Raw genomic sequence first — 14,258 nt, forward strand, 5'->3', positions numbered from 1 at the left:
ATGACCTTGTGTGGATGCCTGGGAGGATGATTGCTTCACAGAGGGAAAGTGCTGAGAGGGCTACCAGTGAGAAAAGACTTATGGCAAATGTGGCAAACAGATCCCACAAAAGCACCAAAACATCCAATTTGATATGTGTTTTATTGGATTACTGCAGTTACAATACAGGATGAGGAGCATCTCTCCACGCAAACTATACATGCTGTCCACTGATGTCCCACCCCAAAACCCATCAAACAAGAGAAGGACAATGCTTTGGCTTTAGTATTAGGAAAGAGAGAAAGCACTGCTTGGATGGAGGAGCCAAGGTGTAGAAGGCATAGACAACTTGTAGTTATGCCCAAAGCTGTCAAACAAGCGTGGCTAACAGCACTGCTAAGCCAAGGCTTGGGAGAAAGAGCTGGGGCCCCCCTGGTGAGTCTCTCTGGATCCTGTACAGTGAGAGGGGAAAATGGGAGAAATCAGGACTGTCCCAGGGTGGGTTTTTCTGAACAGGAAGAGCATTAGACTGCTCTGGCATGAGACCAGCTGATGTGGCCTAGCAGGACTCATCTGGTGTTTTGACCTAGGAACTACTGGGAGATGGATTTGTGGAATATCACAGGGAAAGGAGACCATGATACATACTGCTCCAGAACAGCTGTGGGAAATGGGCCAGCCTGCATGCTGACATCTGGGTTGACAAGGGGACTGATGAGCTGGCCTGAGGTGCTAGTTATTTCTTACCAGCGGGATGTGATCAAAACCATCTCCCTAGGGCTGTGCTGTGAGAGCAGGTATTCCAGCAGTCAGGACGAATCCTTATTCTGGTCGTGCTTTGGATGAGGTTCAGTGCATTCCCGAACAACCAGAAATGCTGGCCCTTCCATCAGCAGCAGAGGATCTTGAGGAAGGCTCTGCGGAAGTCAGTGTTGAAGGTGGTGTAGATGATGGGATTGAGGGCGCTGTTGACATAACCAAGCCAGGTGCTGGCACTGTATAGCCCTGGGGGCACATGGCAGGCCAGGCAGTGGGTGTTGAGGATGTGAATCAAGAAGAATGGCATCCAGCAGACTATGAATGTCCCTGAGTTTAAAGAAAGAAAACAAATTCTGACTTCAGAGAGAATCAACAATTTGGAAAGAGGGCTACACATGTGCCCTTATCCCTGACCCTTTCAGTATTTCCCTGCAGCCCGGTACACCTGTCTGCCTTCGGTAAATGCAGAAGGTGACATTAATTCCTCATAGAGAGGGACTTTGCAAGAGTTCAGGTTCCTCAGAGTCAGTTATGTGAATGAGTACAGTACTCAGAGAAGTACAATACTTCAGATGTGGCCTGCTGACAGTGACCGAAACTTAGGAGGGAAGACTACTGCCTTAGCTGTTTTAAAGAGTTATGATGAGGGCTGCTTTATTTCCCTGTTAGTACTCAGTTAATGAGGGGAACTGGCTCTCACTCACCCAGAACAATAGCCAGCATCTGTGTAGCCTTCCTCTCCCGAAGCTGGATCAGCCGGGGCTGCTGGTGCGCTAGCTTCAGAGAGCTGACAGTTTTCCCATTATTGAGCCTCTGTACCTCCAGCCCAGGGTTCTTGCTCTTTCTCCTCTCTTCCAGCCTGTTGTGTTGTGGAGTCCCAGGTGTCTTGCTGAGAGATCTATCTTGGCAGAAGCTGCGGTACTGCCGGAGGCTGAAGGCAGTCAGCAACTTTCTTTTGGTAGACATCTCGTGGTCTGAGCATTTGAGCTGGAAACAAGGGGAAAATGGGCCCTGGCATCTGTTTGGCAAAGTTTTCCTCTTGATGTGTTCCTGCAAAAGAGGATGCCACAGAGGAGCTTGGAACAATCTCATCTGTTCATTGGGTCAAAGGATGAGGAGAGGAGTTGTAGGAGTTATCCTTAGCCTGTATCATTTATTGGGTGCTAAGACTAACCTCTGGGGATGGAACAAAATCTAGTGATTGGAACTGGCCTTAACTTATCTGAAGGATGAACCATAGTGTGGCAGCTCTCTGCCTCTATCCCTCCAAGGAGAAGCATGAGAACAAGAAGAGTTGAACCACCTGCTCTGCTAGCATCTCACTTCTTGTGCTGTATTGGCCCTGATACCTTAAACATCCTGACCCTTTCCTAATGTACTTCACTCTGAGAAAATGGTTAAAACAAATGGGCTTGCATGGCTTGCGTGACCAGGTGATCCCTTTCAAATTACTGTGTTGGTTCCCTTGAGCATTTTGAACATTTAAGTGTGATGAATAAAGATTTTTTATTAATGATCTAGGTCATTAAAGTCTGTGAAGCCTCAAGAATGAAATTTCAAAGAGTAAAAATCAATAAATGAATAAATCAGTTTCGCTGGCAGAGAAAGGACAGCTCAGAAGGAACAGGGGGGTGGAGGCTGTGCTCTTTTCCAGTTGCCTGGATCCAGAGGCAGAGATATACTTGAGATATCTTGTTTCTAGAGTGCTAAAAAAGGACTTAACTAAAGCTTCTACAACTCAAATACCACGGTGCATTAATGAAGGATGGGATGAAAAGATGTCATATCCCTTTGTGCTTTCGATTCTGTGCTTTGACCCTCTGAAGAGATGATAAATGCCCTGTCCTTTTTGACAGTTCCTACTGTGTTCATGTGGATCTTACTTTGTGTGTAAAACATGGTTTGGTGCTGGCGTTGTAGCTGCACTGCCGAGTGAGGGTTCTCTTCTTTTGCCTTTGTCTTAGCACGAGGTAAATCCGGACATAGAGCAGAAGGGTCACCATGAAGGGGAGGTAGAAGGATACCAAAGAGGAGTAGATTATGAAAACAGGATTGGATATTGAACAGACACTGGGATCCCCTGGGGAGGAGAAAAAAGAGAGAGGAATGGCTGAGCTGCTTCAGTTCATCGGAAGGAGGCTCTGGTGTATTGGCAAAGCAGGTAATATGCTGGCTGAGGGACAAGGGCAGTCTAAGGAGCGCAAGCATCTCCAGTCTCCTTTATCACAAATTATACTGAGGCCTACCCAGTCACCTAAAGGGTGATTAAAACCAGCTCTCCCTCAGACCATCTAGCAGCTGCTTGTTCTTCTGGCCAACAGCTGTGCCCGCTTCTCTCACTTCCATTTCCATTCTTCCTCAGATCCTTTCTCCTTTGTCCTTTCTGCCATTCCTGACATCTCCTGAGATGCTCTTTCCAGTTCCCTAAAATTTCCTATAGCTTCAAAAACCTGCAAGTTCCATGCTAAATGACCTGGCCATATAAAAGGCAGCTCCACTGCCAGCCCCACCCTGTGTGCTATTGTTCAGGATATCACTTACCTGTAGTATTGAAGCCAAAGAGGAGAGGGCATGACACTGCGAATGCCAGCATCCAGACTACCACAATCATGAGAGAGACCCTCCTGCAGGAGCTCTGCCCAGTGTTGTACTGGTACTGCACTGGTTTCACCACTGCAGTGTATCTGTGAACCAAACCAGCTCCAAAAAAAGGAGAGGTAAGAATGGCGGGAGGAAAAGCATCAGTTTTAAAAGGAGGAAGGAAAGCAACATAGGGAATGTGATGGTAGAAGTGATGAAGAGATGGAAGAGGAAAGAAGAACAGATGATGGATCAGCAGTTTGCAGAAATGATAAGCAGGGTATTGTGGGGAGGAACAAAGGAAAACAGAGTTAGTTGGCAGCACTGGGGAGAAATACGCGCAGAACTGCTGGCATGAAGCTACAAGATTTGTGGTACCAGATGGGCCCCTCAGCCCCCCAGGGTTACATGTGCACTGCTAGGAAGGAGCACTCTCTGGAGCAACTGTGGCCCATTTTCCTGTGCCTCAGCTGCCCTCCCTGGTGTTGGCCATGTGGACAGCCAGATGATTGCACACCGGTGTGTATTCAGAAACATTTGGGTACCAGGGTGCCCTAGAAAACAGCTCCACAATCCTGGGATTTGGAAAGCTCAGGAGTCTTGGCTTGAGGAGCACCCAGTGACAGAACTGAACTGAAACAGGAAAAGATGCTCCTATGGAGAAACACTGGTCCATCCCGTTGCTGAGAGCTGCCTCTTCAGTTTAGCTTTGAATCAGAAATTACAAAGGTACAGTATGTTATGCTTCTTCCTTTCCCTCCTGATCCCTGTAAAGAGGAAGTTTAGGGCCTAACTGGACCACATGTGCCAAGGTCTTGGCTCCCAGCTCTCACTGCTGCCTAGAAAAAGCTAAATTTTAAGACAGAAAAACAGGACAGGGCTGAAGATTATGCAGCAATAATCTTCTCCCCTCCGTACGTATATGGCAGGACTTCCTTCAGTAAATCTTCCGGGGGGAATATCTCTACTCAGTGGGAACCAGATGATCTGGTTTCTACCTTCAGAAAGAATGAGGATGTGGCTGACTATCAACACCTAATGGTTTATTATTTATAATGCTTGTGTATCTGCACCTTTTCTTAAGTGTAGGCATCTTCTAGCACATAGTGGGCTAAGCCATATTCACAGCTGTAGAGACAGTGACAGACTTGATGGAAAGCTTATGTTCCTGAGGATGCTGATGCTGCCTATGCAGATCCCTCATCCACATCCTTTACATGGTTATCTGGGGCCTACACCTCTCCAGGCTATTCTCCTGTATGTACCCGGTACTCACCTGTCAATGCTGATGGCACAGAGGTTTAAAATGCTGGCTGTGCACATCATGACATCCATGGTGACAAAGACATCGCAACACATGCGGCTGAAAGTCCAGACTCCCCCAGTCACCTGCATCAGGAATCACAAAGCTGTCAGCCCTGTTCTTCATCAAGTTCTAAAAAGTTATGTATAAGAGGGTGCTCTCCTCCAAGCACCTCAAAATCAAGATGAATTTGTATTCACTGTGATGCTCAGAGTGAAACTAGTGCATCTGTGTTATGTTCTGGATAACATGTGATAAGTCACAAAAAATCTAGGAGCTGAATTTAACTGCTTTACTTACTCTTACAGAAGGAGGCAGTGTGCAGAAATAGATAGCAGCTGTCCGTTTTCTTATGGCTTAGTATGATAAATTGAATTAACTATGGTATCACTGTATGCCTTCTTTGATTAAGAATTATCCAAGCAAATCTAAGGGCTAAAAGTGTTCCTCAACTTAGCTGTTGGAGTTCTGATGGAGTTTTTTTGTAGCCACTGAGCTTGAAAAATGCTGAAAATCTTATGCATTTATGCATGAAGCAGAGACCTGAGACCCGAGGCTTCTCGAGAACCTCATCTGGATTCTCAACTCAGTTATAGATTTTGATTATTAGATCTGAATGAGAGTAAAAAACTATTCAGATAAAGGGTTTTTTTGGGTTACTACCTTGTCTAGTTCTTGTTCTGCTTGCTTTGAATTTTTGATCAGGAAAGCTTAGCTGCGGCCAATCTTTGTGATGGAGAAATAAATATTTGGCCCAGGTATTGAGATCTTCGCAATTGATGTTTTCATCTGGCAACAGCATGCTCCAAGCACTGCGTGGCACTGTTGTGCATGGGTCAGCTCTCCTCGAGGCTGCAATGGTGGCCTGGCTCAGAGGGAGGTGGTCAAGAAGCACCTGCTCCTTGCAGGAGATGAACAAGGATGCATCTTGCTCTAAAACAGATAAGCCTAATGAATGAATACAGCTAAGATCTGAAGTAGTGCATGTAGTTTTGGGGCCCAGAATAGGAAAGACACTGATGAACTGGACTAAGGCCAGCAGTGGACCACTGAGATGGTCCTGAGGGGCTGAAGGACTTGTGAGAAGCTGAGGGGAACAGGCCTTGATCAGCCTGGAGGAGAAGTGACTTTGTGGGGTCCTAGCAACAGCCTCTCAGTATCTAATGGGAGGTATTAACAGAGTTTGAGCCAGATTACTGAAAAGCTAGGCTTTTCTCAGCAGTGTGTGGTAAGAAAAAAAAGAGACAACAGGCATTCACCGAATGAAGAGAGGTTCAAAGTGGTAATGAAGCAGTGGAGCAGGTTTCCTGGAGAGGCTGTGCAGGCTCCATCCTTTGAGGTTTTCAAGAACCAATTGGATAGAGCCCCAGGCAGCCTGTTCTGACCTCATGGTTGACCCTGCCTCAGGTTGGAGTGGGACCAGAGGCCCCCAGAATTGTCCTGTGATCTTGTGAATATGTGCCAGCAACCTACCTGTCAGGTCCCTGGGGCCATGCAGCATAGAAAAACGCTGATGAGGCATGAAAGGTGTAACAGCTTCTTATAAATGACTTTTCTTGGGTGTGTGCTCCTCCTTCAGCTCCTGCTCCCCCATCTACATCACTGATCTTAGCTTAAGTCATTTATTGTATACTATCTCTCTTGAGAGATTTATATCAGATGAAATGGGGAGAGGGTGATGAGATGCTGGAACGGGTTGCTCAGAGAGGTTGTGGATGTCTGATCCATGCAGGTGTTCAAGGCCAGGTTGGATGGGGCCCTGGGCAGCCTGATCTGGTTGGTGGCAGTCCTGCCTGTGGCAGGGAGTTGGATCTGGATGATCTTTAAGGTCCTTTTCCAACCTAAGCCATTCTATGATGTCTATTATGTCTTTGATGATGTCTAAGACAAGAGCTAGACATTTGAAAATTCTCATACCAGGACAGGCTGGAGATGGTGCCACATGGGTTGCCTTTTTCTTGTAGGTCAATGGGTCAACACTGGCAAGCATTGGTACCTGAGGGGGGTGCAGCTCACTGCAGAAAGAAACAACACTAATGCACTCTGTATGGTTTTTTTTTTTTTCGAGGTTGTTCAAGAAATCATCCTGAGAAATTGTCATGTTTTTGGCTGTTCCTGTGCCACCACTCCTGCAGACGAGCACAGAAACTTGCTGAGGTGAGCTTTGCCTTCAGGGTGTTCTCTGCTGGGCCCAGCTGCTGTATGTCAGAAGTCAGGCACTGAACCGACTGCCAGAGGAACATTAGATCCCCCTAGCACTGAATGGGTGCATGGGAGAGAAAAGGAAATCAGCCTACAAAACGCAGACAAGAACTGTGCTTTCATCTTCAGTTTTCTTATAAATTTTCTAGTGCTTTTGGGGCGCCTTTGTTTCCTTTCCAAAAAACAGCAAGCAAAAAGCAAAAAGAAAAACAAAACCTACCTTACAGATTTTCTGCACAATTGGAAAGCTACTAGATGTACAAACTGAAGGCTGCCCCTCAGACACTTGATCAGATAGGTTCCTTTTTTATAGGAAATCCTACATCACTTGTGCATTAGCTGCAAATTTTGAGACCTGCTTGCCCACTTCGAAAGGGTGCTTCTGTAGTGTGAGGCAAAATACAGTGCAGTGTGAGTGTTTGCGTGTGTGTGTGTGTGTGTGTGAGAGAGAGAGAGAGATCTGTGAAGTCTGAAGAATATCTCACCAGGAATTGCTGGCAGGTGTTTGCATGAAGCCAGCAGCTGCTATCCTAGCAGATGTGCAAGCACTTAATGGATTGAGTTTCTAAGGTCCTGAGCATATTTGAACACAAAGCCCAAAGAGGAGCTCTGGGAATGTGGACCATTAAAACTGAAGAAGCCGGTGGTGGGAACGGCTGTGAAGTGAACCCTCTCAGGATGATGTATTCAGATCACATCACTTGTATATTAAGCTGCTGCTTGTGTTCAGGGGATGCTTGGCACATCAAAATGTTGGGCTTAAAACCCATTCTAGCTTCCACCAGTCAGAACTGGAATGAGGGCCAGCCCCACAGAAGTCAGTGAAGAAGCTGATGTTTACATACATGAGAATACAGAATTTATTCCAGAATTGAACAAAGAAGTGCTTTTTTATTATAGGCCTTGTTCATGCTTTCAAATTTTATTCCTGCTCTTTATTTTCTTGTTCTACTCATCTTTGTTACAGAAGCAATAACTTGCCATGGTTTTCATATGCTGGCAGGGCACCTATTCTTTATCCCTCTGGAGTCTTTTATCCAGGAATCTCAAAGCACATTGCAGGTATTAATTGAATGTCACCTCACAACTGTGTGAATGAGGTGGATGGTTAAATAATATTCTCCTCTTACAGATGATGAGAGCAAATCTCATAGAGATGAGCCGATACAATCTCTCATTACCACTCAGTGTGTGTACAGCAGAACTGAGAACAGAGCCCAGGATGAAATCCTGGTTCTGTCAAAGACAGAACAGCTAATGCTCCCTATGGACCATTCAGGTCAGGCTCTCACCTCGTCCTACATGGTGACCAGCCTGCTTTATCCACAAAACTGCAGCATTATTTATAAATTTAGGAAGTCTTCCAATCTAAAAACCATTCTTGCGCATTCATAAACTTATGCAAATCCATGACTCTCCTGAATCCCTACAAATAAACAAAGGAATCTGTAAATTGTATTAAAATAATGATGCATGGATAGGAATAAATTAAGCATGAACACAAAGTTGCGTCAGGTTTGTAAGCAGCTGTGCCTCTAAGCACGATCACTTAAAGAGTTTTGTATTTAGGAGTAAGTTCTTCTTGGGGATGCCATTAGCACCCTGCAGCTGAGAAATCCCACTTACGCTTTTGCATGGCCAGAGAAACTAAAAGCATGCGTTTAGACAGGCCAGCTGACAAGTGGGAAACTGCTGGGGGCAGAGGCTGCTCCGCAGATGTGCTCCTGTGCACACACTCTTCACAGCAATAGCAACTGGTAAGTCTTTTCTAATGCAATGCATATGGTGATTTCTTTCGAGACTGGAATTATGTTTGAGGTAATGGAATATTCCTGTATGAGCAGTCTGAAATTAAATTTGATTTTAATAGTACTTTTTAGGTGTAATCAAAATGCACAGTTATTTTTTTTAATTGGGTTGTCTTTCTTCTCCTTATTTCTTGCTTTTTATTGTTCTTTCCTTCTTTATTGCTTCCATCTCTCCAACACCCCTTCCTACCCTATGAGGTAACACCACCGAAGGGCACACATCCTGCAGAGCAGCTCCAGGACTGTTCCACACAGATTAGTCTAAATATCACTATTAACTCCATTAAGAACGTGATCACACAAGCAGGATTATGATGCTTTGTTCTTTCATTCCACAGTGATGCTATACATAAATAATTAACCATCAATACCCTTACTAATTAATGATGCATGTACACAGAACAGACCCTTAATTTCTCTAAATTGTGGTCTTGCTGATACTGCAACAGATACAGTTTGGGAGAGGCTTGGTTTAACATAAGGGAAATGCCTGCACTCAGTGCCAAACTTTAGAGATCTGCTGGCTATTCAAAGTGCCCTGTTGACAGACGAGGGCTGCAGACCACTGCCATTCCACTGCTGCTTGATCAGATATCCTTGCACATGCACAGCTGGTTTGGCATTCGCTGGAGTTGTCCTGTATTGTCCTACTTCCTCTTCATGCACTGTATAGCCCATATACACAAGCTAAAATCCCTCTCTGCTGCTGCTTTGCTTTGTGGGAAGGAGGTCAGCCAAAGGTGGGCAGCCGTCACCAGAATGCTTTACCCACCCTCTGGCCTGATCCCACCTTGCCCCTTAGAGAAGGAGCACAAGACTTTGTAGAGATCATAGCTCAGAGGCTTGTTCTGTCTCTGTTATCATGGGAACAAGGCTGACAGGGCACAGCTGAAAGCCTATGGCTCATAGGCATTCACTCTAATTTTTCTGGATCTACCAATTTACTTGAGTTAGCATGAAAATGCTAAAGAGAACAGATACAAATGCCAGCTGTAGTGTGTTTTCTGTATTTACTGTAGCAAAAATGTTTCCTGCTGGAGTGGCTTCAGTAATTCAGAATTTTGCCACTGTGGGGGGGAATCTGGAGTTCATCATTACTACCCTATATCTGACAATGTTCTTCATATTTTCGCTGTCATGCTACTACAGATTTACACCAGCCCAATGTGCAAAACTTGGGAAAGTGGGAATAAGGCCCTGAGGGCTTGATGAGTCCTTTGAAGTTATTGTGAAAACCCTCACATGACTTAAAGAGATTTTGGAGCATGATCCTTAGCTTCATCTCTTTGTCAGCCTGCTTAGGTAATATTACTTGGAGCTATCATCACAGACATTCAAGTTCTGAAGCTCCACAAAAAATGAGGATTTGACCATTCTTTTGTTTTCTTGCCAGCAGGCAGGGATTGATCTGGACTCTGAAATGAGTTCCTTTAAGAAATTTCCACCCCTTTGCCTCCCCCTGTCATTCCTAATCCATCACAGTGCCCACTGGCAACCCTCTGGCTGGTAATAGCAGCTTCAAGGGCACCCAAATTAAATGTTGTTAGCACACTGAGACCCAAAGCTGACATCACTGGAGGTAGCCCAGATGCCATTCGAACTAAAAGAGCTGTGCCAGAAAGAACTGGGCTCAGGATATGTGCTGGTGGTGTGTACTTATCCAGCTTGACTATGGTCTCCTAGGGCCACCCGTGGGCCACCACACACACCGCAAGTGCTCCAGAGCTAGCTGGGAAACTGAAATGCAAATGGGCTTTATCTGTCCCAGAGCTTGCCTATCCTGAATGCACACAGTCATGCCAGTTAACTTGTACTCAGTTCAATGCTGCTGCACTTTTTCAAGACATACTCACCTCCAAGTACACCACCCATGGCATCACCAAAGTAGCCACCAGCAAGTCCGCCACTGCCAGGCTTACCACAAGGTAGTTTGTGGTGGTTTGCAAGGCGCGCTCCCTCAGCACAGCTAAGCAGACCAGCACATTCCCAAAGATGATTGCCAAAATCAGGATGCAGTAACAGAGGGCATAGTAGGCGTGTGAGCGTGGCAGGTCAGGTTCTGTTGTGTTACCTGCTCCACAGGGAACAGAGCTGGTGGTGTTAAGATGAATGCTGGCTCTTGTGAAGAGTGCCATGGGGATGCTGCAGCACAGAGAAAAAGATGAGCGAAAACTGAGCCATACGATAATTCTGGAGAATGATATGTTTTGGTAGATGGTATTTATCAGTCATATTTCATTTGTGATGCTACTTAAAGTCAAATTTAGAGGTCTTTATTCTGCTCAAATAAAGGCAGAGCTTTATTTTACAGTCTAGTTTGGCCTGGTTTGCTTTTCATTGAATCTAAGCCAAAAGAAGAATGCAGTATTTCATTTCCTATCATAGAACCATAGAATTATAGACTATCCTGAGTTGGAAGGGCCCCAAAAGGATCACGGAGTGCAACCCCCTGCTCCATACAGCACCACCCCAAATCCAAACCCTATGTCTGAGGGTGCTGTCCAAATGCTCCTTGAACTCTGTCAGTTTGGGGCCTTGCCCACTGCCCTGGGCAGGCTGTTCCATGCCCACCGCCCTCTGGTGCAGGCCCTGTCCCTAATCCCCAGCTGCCCCTCCTCTGACACAGCTCCATGTTGTTCCTGTCGCTGTCACACAGCTGAGCACACCACAGGACATCAGCTGCTCTCTATACACCTTGCCCTCCAAACCGTTCCCCATCTTCACAGCCCTCCTTTGGATGCTCTCTAATAGCTTATCTGTCTCATTCTGTGGCACCCACAGCTGCACCCAGTGCAGGAGGTGAGGCCGCTTAGCACAGCGCAGAGTGGGACAACCCCTCCCCCTGCCCAGCTGGCAGTGCTGGGCCTGCTGCAACCCAGGGTACGGCTGGCCCTTTGGGCTGCCAGGGCACTCTGCTGACTTACATTCAACTTTCAGCTTTTCATATTCAACTGTGTTCATCCAAACAGTTCATCTTACCAACCAATACAGCTGAGGAAAACGGCAGTAGTTTCAACTTGCACCAAAGTCACACCACACTACCGCTTAGGCCAGATGGGCATAAGAGGCAGTCTAAAACAAAGCAGTCCATCACACTTAGAAGACCCAACACATTCACCCAAATGAGAGCTTGGAGCTCCTATCTTTTCCCTGGGAAGCACTCTCCTTCTTCCCTCATTACAAAACTCTTTAATATCTTCATGCAGTTGAGATCTCAGCAGCCTGGCAAAGATTGCACCTGCACTGCTCAAGAAGGCTCTTGAACCCTCGCAGCCTCACAGTGAGCACCACAGGCTGAATTACTCCTCTCCTACAATGTGTTCTCATCCCAGGCCTTCTGTTCAAATGATGCTCAGCATGCCAAATTTTTCAGTGCAGCCCCCATCTCATCCATATTGTGCTCTATGTATTCCATGCCTGGCTGGAAGATACACTTCATGTGCTGAAGAGCAAATCAACTTGTCATTTGGGATGGAATAATGGAATGATGCATGAAGCAAGGTCTGCATTTTTTTTTCTTACAATGGGCTTGTGATTGTGCTCAGGAACCTGCCCTTTTTTGATTCTGGAGGCTGATTTTCTCCTGATTTAGGATGCTAATTTTTTCAAGGTATATGAAGGCTGCTGTCCCAGGCTTGTCCTACCGCATTCAATCCCTTTTATCTGATTTTTTAAATTATTTTATTTTTTTTACTAGTGCTCCTATTGCTAAACTCACTATCAGCATGAGAGGTACGAAAGGCAAGGACAGAACATTGCAATGCCAGCACTATAAATAATATTCCTTGCTCCACCTTACCACTGAAGAGAATATCCACAACGTATGCACTTGTAGCTGTGTAATAGGTGATAATTGCTCCAATCCCTTTCATAGAAGCATCCTTCAAACTAAGCTACCCATGCCAGCCTGTCATTGTGAGAGGATGAGGGCTGAAGGAGATGGCAGCTGATCTTCCCATTCCACCAAAACAGACATCCTTCAGGACAGGGTGAACCCATCTCCTACCATGAGCGTTTCAGCTGCAAGTGCTTGTACTTGCCTCCCCTCTGTGTCTTTCTTCTGCCTGACTCAACCAAGAAGTTAAGACCCCCGCTGGATGTGAAGTATTCATTTCTAGTGGAGCCAGCATTGCTGCTGAGCCCAGGAAAGCGTTCCACAGAGCGGTCCCACTGAAGCCACCCAAGTCAGGGCTCACTATACACCGACACGGCTCCACTGTCTAGGGCCACGAAAGGCGAGGTCCGTAGCACTGGAAGCAGCTGCCCAGCCCGTAAGCAAAACCACCCGAGAAAACGAACGAAAGGCACAAGGCTTTCGTGCTACGCGGTTTGATAAGGGGTCCCTCCCGTACCTCATCGCAACCCAAAGCGCTATCATATCCCCTTCCGCCAGGAGAGCCCCGCTGCCCCCATCCCCGCCGTTCTCCCTTCCTCCCACCTCTTATCGGGGTACGGGGGGTGAGGGCGACTAGGGGGGCCCGGGGAGGGGAAGGGGCCGGCGGCGAGTGAGACTTACCCCTGCCCACTGCGCCCCGCCGTCGCGGCCGAGCGGGGCTCGGGATCGGTGCCGCCTCCTCCCCGCCCCGGCCCGGCCCAGGGGGCGGGCGGGGACCCGCGGTGGCGGGGGGGCGGGAGAGGCGGCGGTCCGTGGGGACCGAAACCCATCTGTGGGTTCGGTGAGTGGGAACGTGGGGTGGTGGGATGGCAGCTGGGGCGTGGAACTGAAAAATCGTTAGTTAAAAGATTAAAGGAGAGAGGGATTTTACAAAGGAGACAGTTACAGAAATCTGCCTTAAACCTGGGATGGAAGATGGCAAGCGGAGGGAAAGCTGAACTGCAGCGTGGTGTTGGAGAAGTATCCTGAGCGCCTCGGAGATGCTTCCCGAGGTGTGAGATGGGGTCTGTATGGCTCTGCAGGGCAGTGGGTTGGCCCTGAAGCTCCGAGTGGACCCAATGGGAGTGGGCAGTACCCATGACCCGCTGTAGCACAGCACAACAAGGCTCACTGTCATGGGGAACAGGCTTCATGCATCTGTGGCCATGGGCTGACTTGTGGGTAAGGAGAGGAAGCACTGTAGAAAGCAGCATTGTAAAGAAATGAGTAACCTTGATGAATATGCTTTGTGACCATTGCTGCCTGGATAGTAGATATCCGGGATAATCTCTTTGTAGGTAAGGGCGATAGGAAAGACAAGACATGGAGAGCACACATGGCTACTAGAAGTGGGTATTTTGAGAATAACAGAATCAGAGAATCATAGTTGGAAATGACTATGAAGATCATCTAGTCCAACCATGTCTCTTCGTCCTGGTTGGGCAGTCTAAGACTTCCACCAGGATGTCAGCCTTGTTGGCCTTTCCCCTGTTCCTCACCCATAAGAACTTGATATCATCATTCCTAGTATTGAGTTCTACAACCTCAAAACACTCCCTAATATAGAGAGAGCGAGCCACCCCACTGCCTTTCCTTCCTTGCCTGTCCTTCCTAAAGAGCTTATCCATTGCAGCACTCCAGTGATGACTAAGTCATAGATTTGCTCCCACAGAATGTCTTCTAGCTCCTCCTGTTTGTTGCCCCTTCTGTGTGCATTGGTGGAGATGTATTTCAGGTGGGCTATTTGTCTCAC

The 14,258-nt window shown here is 46.9% G+C and overlaps 1 protein-coding gene across 1 annotated transcript; it reads right to left on the reverse strand.

Moving 5' to 3' along the window:
• Positions 1 to 868: 868 nt before the first annotated feature.
• DRD3 (dopamine receptor D3) lies at positions 869 to 10,766 on the reverse strand (the record flags this gene model as incomplete). Its single annotated transcript, XM_079549069.1, has 6 exons — positions 869 to 1,065; positions 1,443 to 1,788; positions 2,622 to 2,818; positions 3,280 to 3,422; positions 4,595 to 4,707; positions 10,485 to 10,766. The coding sequence occupies 6 exons, from the start codon at positions 10,764 to 10,766 to the stop codon at positions 869 to 871; spliced, it is 1,278 nt and encodes a 425-aa protein (XP_079405195.1).
• Positions 10,767 to 14,258: the final 3,492 nt, after the last annotated feature.

This window comes from Tetrao urogallus (genome assembly GCF_951394365.1).
Source record: "Tetrao urogallus genome assembly, chromosome: 1".
Taxonomy (NCBI): Eukaryota; Metazoa; Chordata; class Aves; order Galliformes; family Phasianidae; genus Tetrao; species Tetrao urogallus.